The following is a 6,257-nucleotide window of genomic DNA, read 5'->3' on the forward strand; positions in this document are numbered from 1 at the left end:
CTATAGTGTTCCACTTTGCAGTCAAATATTGTTTAACATCACTAAACCAACTTCTACACACAAGTTTATATCAATAAACCTATTTTTATAAGTTAAATCAGGTAGCAATGGCTTTTTAAGGTAATAATTGCAGGTTAGCACTTTTTACAGTGTGGCTTGAGAAAAAGTTTAATGTATTGCGTTTGTCTTTCCAGCCCCTCTTTGTGGACTGTCAATTTAAGCAGCAGGAGGAGGTCTGTTGCTGATGAAACTAGAGGAAAAGTTAACCTAGGATACCACGCTGAAGATGTAAAAAGTAAAAGCACCAAAATACATCTCCAAACAGAACACCCAGTGAAATGATGTGTTATGCAAAAATATTATGTCTAATTTATGTAATATATTTTTACAGAAATTAAACAAGAAAGCAAGTTTTTGGGATATCAAATATACATTACTAACCAAAAAGTTAGTTAAGTGTTTTTGTAAAAAAAAAAAAAAAAAGAAAACTGCACCACAATAAGGCTGGCTCTTTGCACACTGAAAATGGTGCTAGCAAATTTGAATTAACCATGACATTTTGAAGTAGAAAGACTGAAATAGTATTCTCTCATATATTGTAAAACTTATAATCTTTGTTTGAATTACAGGTTACACATTACATATTTAGTTTGCTTATCTGGTTTCCCAGTAGAAATAAAGCAACATATTTATAATAATATAATAAGCGTTATACCTTTTTTGTATTCTCTTATATATAAATAAAACTTTTCAGACAAAGAAATATCCAAACTGCAAAAAAAAAGAAAAAAAAATATGTTCTTAGTTTTATTTTATTTATATTGTTCTCATGTTTTCTAGTACAAATATGTAAAAATTCTTGCATCAAGATACATTTACTTATACAGGTGCTGGTCATATAATTAGAATATCATCAAAAAGTTGATTTATTTCACTAATTCCATTCAAAAAGTGAAACTTGTATATTATATTCATTCATTACACACAGACTGATATATTTCAAATGTTTATTTCTTTTAATTTTGATGATTAGAGCTTACAGCTCATGAAAGTCAAAAATCAGTATCTCAAAATATTAGAATATTTACATTTGAGTTTGAATAAATGACCATCCCTACAGTATAAATTCTGGGTATCTCTTGTTCTTTGAAACCACAATAATGGGGAAGACTGCTGACTTGGCAATGATCCAGAAGACGAACATTGACACCCTCCACAAAGAGAGCAAGTCACAGGAGGTCATTACTGAAAGGTGTGGCTGTTTACAGAGTGCTGTATCAAAGCATATTAAATGCAAAGTTGACTGGAAGGAAGAATTTGGGTAGGAAAAGGTGCACAAACAACAGGGATGACCGCAAGCTTGAGAAAATAGTCAAGCAAAGCCGATTCAAACACTTGGGAGAGCTTCACAAGGAGAGAACTGAAGCTGGAGTCAGTGCATCAAGAGTCACCACGCTCAGACGTCTTCAGGAAAAGGGCTACCAAGCCACTTCTGAACCAGAGACAACGTCAGAAGCATCTTACCTGGGCTGTGGAGAAAAAGAACTGGACTGTTGCTCAGTGGTCCAAAGTCCTCTTTTCAGAGTAAAGTAAATTTTACATTTCATTTGGAAATCAAGGTCCCAGAGTCTGAAGGAAGAGTGGAGAGGCACAGAATCCATGTTGCTTGAAGTCCAGTGTGACGTTTCCACAGTCAGTGATGATTTGGGCTGCCATGTCGTCTGCTGGTGTTGGTCCACTGTGTTTTCTGATGTCCACAGTCAACGCAGCCATCTACCGAGAAATTTTAAAGAACTTCATGCTTCCTTCTGTTGACAAGCTTTATGGAGATGCTGATTTCATTTTCCAGCAGGACTTGGCACCTGCCCACACTGCCAAAGGTACCAAAAGCTGGTTCAATGACCATAGTGTTACTGTGCTTGATTGGCCAGCAAACTCGCCTGACCTGAACCCCATAGAGAATCTGTGGGGTATTGACAAGAGGAAGATGAGAGACACCAGACCCAACAATGCAGATGAGCTGAAGGCCACTATCAGAGCAACCTGGGCTCTCATAACACCTGAGCAGTGCCACAGACTGATCGACTCCATGCCACGCCGCATTGCTGCAGTAATTCAGGCAAAAGGAGGCCCAACTAAGTATTGAGTGCTGTACATGCTCATACTTTTCATTTTCATACTTTTCAGTTGGCCAAGATTTCTAAAAATCCTTTCTTTGTATTGGTCTTAAGTAATATTCTAATATTTTGAGATACTGATTTTTGACTTTCATGAGCTGTAAGCTCTAATCATCAAAATTAAAAGAAATAAATATTTGAAATATATCAGTCTGTGTATAATGAATGAATATAATATACAAGTTTCACTTTTTGAATGGAATTAGTGAAATAAATCAACTTTTTGATGATATTCTAATTATATGACCAGCACCTGTATAAGTAAATGTATCTTGATGCAAGAATTTTTACATATTTGTACTAGAAAACATGAGAACAATATAAATAAAATAAAACTAAGAACATATTTTTTTCTTTTTTTTTGCAGTTTGGATATTTCTTTGTCTGAAAAGTTTTATTTATATATAAGAGAATACAAAAAAGGTATAACGCTTATTATATTATTATAAATATGTTGCTTTATTTCTACTGGGAAACCAGATAAGCAAACTAAATATGATGTTTGTATTTAAGTGCAGCATAAGAGCACACTGTGCAGTGTTAGTTATGTCTGTAAGATGTAAAGTCACACACACACAACTGCTCTTCACCTCTCAGGTTCAGGACACCATGACCTCAGGAGCAGAGCTGACGGCACGATAAACATCATCAGCCCTCCGCGGGTAAGAGGAGCGAGAATTACTGCCTCTGCATTATTCAAAACTAGTGGTGGGATTTCTGACACCTGGGGAAAACACTGATCATCTCTCTGTACTGTAGTATTTGTGAAGGAAGATTCAGTGCTGTAAATGATGCACAATGATACTTTGATCTAATCATTTTTATTTTTGAAAATGTCTTATACTTTCTGTAATCCATTTTTAGATAATTAAAAAAAAAAAAAAAAAGATCACATTAATGCTAATTGTATGCTGGGTCATTTTCAGGAAACCACCTTGTAACTTTTAAGCATTTCATTTGAAACTGTTGAACTCTCAGGAAAACCGCCAGGTTCATAATCATCATAGACACTAGGGGAACCACTATGCCAGGATGATACATTTTAATAAATGCAAAATTGATTTATTGTTCTCAACAGGTTCCTGATATCATAATTTTCCGCTCACAAAATCAGAAAGAGGAAGATTTGTCTACCTTGTACTACAAGGGAGGAAAGACAGTCCGTCGGGTCACCACTGTTTGACCTCAGGGTCAACCCCACATCAACCACCCACTGCAAGAAAGAGCCAGCTTTCTGTTCAGAGAGACGCCACACATTCAGTCTGACCTTACTGTTACTCCAAAGAGGTCTTATATGCTGAAGATGAAGATGCGGTGGCTTGCATGAGACATAATCATACTGTATGAGCCCTGCAGTCATTTATAGTCATGGCTGCTGTTAAATCAGCCACATCAACACTGCATATGTTCTTTTTCATAGACAATGACATTGGATGTGATTATTTTGTACCTTGTTCAAATGAAAATATTTAAGTTATTTTTTGTTGATCAATACTTTACACAATTTTGTACATCAGTCTGCATCTTTATCAGTATAGAGGGCTGCAGTGTATTTTTGTGGGCCAAACTGGAAGTTGGCATTACCCTGGTTTTTGGAAAATAAGCTCTGAGACCAACAAAAGTTTATAATTACACGTTTTGCTCATCATGATAATTTTCACAAATCTTCACAACTTAGGCCTAAATGCAATCGGCAGAAGTAAAAAGATAAATATAGGCTATAAATAAATTCTTTCAGTCCTTATTAAAAAAAATCCCTGAAAAGTTTGAGTCATAGAATAGTTTGCAAGCGAACGATTATAAACACAATGTGCTGTGAACTAGTAAGTAGTAGCTGAGTTTATCCTTTTCGACATCCTCTGTAGTTCTATCTAGCAACTTGTTAGCAGCCGCCTTTTACAAGAAAGTAAAAGCTTAAAAAAAGTTGGTATTATGCATATGTGTTTTTATTTATTTTTGTCATAGAATCAAATGTCAAAATTCTTGATTTTTTTTTAATGAAAGCATTTAACCACAAACCCATTCAAAAAATACATTGACTTCTGGGCAATGGAACCCAAAGTGATAAACTGCGAACTAATTTCGCTGCTTTTATTTATTCTATTATTATTATTTTCAAAAAGAAAATTAGTGTTACAGTGTATCTTTGCAGTACACTACTGTACGGTTAAGTATTGCTTTGTATACTGAATAGTGTCCTTGAGTATTCCAAAACATATATATATATATATATATATATATATATATATATATTATTATTTTCTCAGAGGGTTCAAGTAATGTAAGGTAAGTAATTTCTTTCCCTTCATGTTTTTTTCCTGCTGGCTGCTCGTCAGTCATGGATGGCAACTGCTGAATAAATTAGGGTCACCCTTAGTAGGTCACACAAAGCTGTCGTGATATGAGAGGGTGATAACACAACCCTTTTGTTTTTGTTTGGGTCTCCAGACCAGTGTTATCTTTCCGAGACCTGCTTGTGTTACTGAGGTTTTCATTTGCCATTCACAAGCGGTGGATTGATGTCAGGGTCAAGCAGACTGTTTCTCTGGGGTGATTTACAGAGGCCACTGTTTGTCTGTCGAAGACTTCTGCATCATTGCTTTTGAAGTCTGTTTCCCTTCTCTCCGCCACTTTCGTCTTGTTTTATTTCACGTGATTTCACAGAATTGTCTCTCTCTGTTCTGAGAAAATGATCTTTAGAGCAGTATTATTTTAGTATTATTAATATACTCATAGTTGTATTAATAGTTTGAATTAGCTTTTATTTTTATATTTGCAGTTTTCATTTTAATTCGGTTTGATTTTTAGTAATTTTATTGTAGTATTTTAGTAATTTTCATTGTTGTTCAATATTTATTTCAGTTTATATATAGTTATATATATATATATATATATATATATATATATATGCTTTATTTACTGAAAACGTTATAGTTATATTAATATATTTAGGTTACATATTTAGGTTTATTTTTAGTGTGTTACCAAGAAATAATTTAATTTAATTTAATTTAATTTTATTTAATTTTAGCTAACAACAGTAACCCTTCTTAAAAAAAATGAAAACTACAATTTTAAAATCTTCTAAACGTTCTATGATATGCAACTTCATTCAGTTATTTCACATACTAATGTGCAGTGAATGTTACAGTGTATCTCAGAAACACATTTGTGTTATATCTGGAACATATGAGATGCAGGCACTGTTTGCAATCATGTAAATGAAAGCATCTAATCATCACCATAAATCTTTATTCATGCATATTAGAACCCAGCCACCACATAAAGGTTTTCACCTCCAAACAATGATTCAGTCTTTATGTAATTGACCTCATCTGAATGAACCCTTTTGGAATCAGTCACGGTACTTTGAAACAATTGCAGTCTGCTTTACACAGCGCGATTCACTGCAACGCTGATGAATAACTTAGCATGTCTTCTCTGTGATTGAAATGCAATCCTCTCCAGTGCATCCTTACAACAGGGCATTTAAGTGCTTCCAAAGTCAGTTAGGTGCCACTGTATTAAGTGACTAGCTATTATAGGAAATTGAAGACAGGAGCCCTTGACATGGTGCTGTTAGCATAATTAAGGTCCACGTAATTAGCAGATTAATGGCTCTTAAAAACTGATGAGGTGAGGAAATGCAGAAAAGCTTTGCATTTGAGATCTAGTGTTTCTTTTATGTGTAAACTCAGAGCTCAGAGAATGGCCACCATGTGAATTCAGGCTAACAGCAGAACACTTGAAGCCTTGTTTGGCTTCCCAAAGTGAACAGCCCTGTCTGACTAAATACACTTCAAGAAACCCAGAGTTTCATCACAGAGAATGCGTACCGACAAAACCAAACCCAATTTGCTGAAGGACAAAAAATTCTTCCTTGAAGCTTGAGGTATCAAACTCAACACATTTGCTCCAAATACTCATGCAGGCTCCAAAATGTACAGTCAGCATGTGACAAATAAAAATAGGTTTTGGCAACTAAATAATGCAAAGTTTCTGACCGGTCGGCTGATGGTTTACGGCAACGGTGTCCGATGCTGCTTCTGGAAGGCCAATGCTCTACAGAGTTCAGCTACA

The 6,257-nt window shown here is 34.9% G+C and overlaps 1 protein-coding gene across 3 annotated transcripts in view; it reads left to right on the top strand.

The window, feature by feature from the left end:
• The window catches only part of igsf5b (immunoglobulin superfamily, member 5b), a 31,664-nt gene extending 26,813 nt beyond the window's left edge, over positions 1 to 4,851 (top strand). For 2 of the 3 annotated variants that reach the window (XM_058745086.1, XM_058745085.1), the window contains exons 7-9: positions 195 to 295; positions 2,775 to 2,839; positions 3,256 to 4,849. In XM_058745086.1, the coding sequence (XP_058601069.1) occupies positions 195 to 295; positions 2,775 to 2,839; positions 3,256 to 3,360 (271 nt within the window). In that variant the 3' untranslated portion in view covers positions 3,361 to 4,849. Of the gene's footprint in view, positions 1 to 194; positions 296 to 2,774; positions 2,840 to 3,255 lie in introns of all 3 variants that reach the window. The other variant, XM_058745087.1, reaches the window with a different exon arrangement.
• The last annotated feature ends 1,406 nt before the right edge of the window (positions 4,852 to 6,257 follow it).

Source organism: Onychostoma macrolepis, chromosome 15 (genome assembly GCF_012432095.1).
Source record: "Onychostoma macrolepis isolate SWU-2019 chromosome 15, ASM1243209v1, whole genome shotgun sequence".
In the NCBI taxonomy this organism is placed as follows: Eukaryota; Metazoa; Chordata; class Actinopteri; order Cypriniformes; family Cyprinidae; genus Onychostoma; species Onychostoma macrolepis.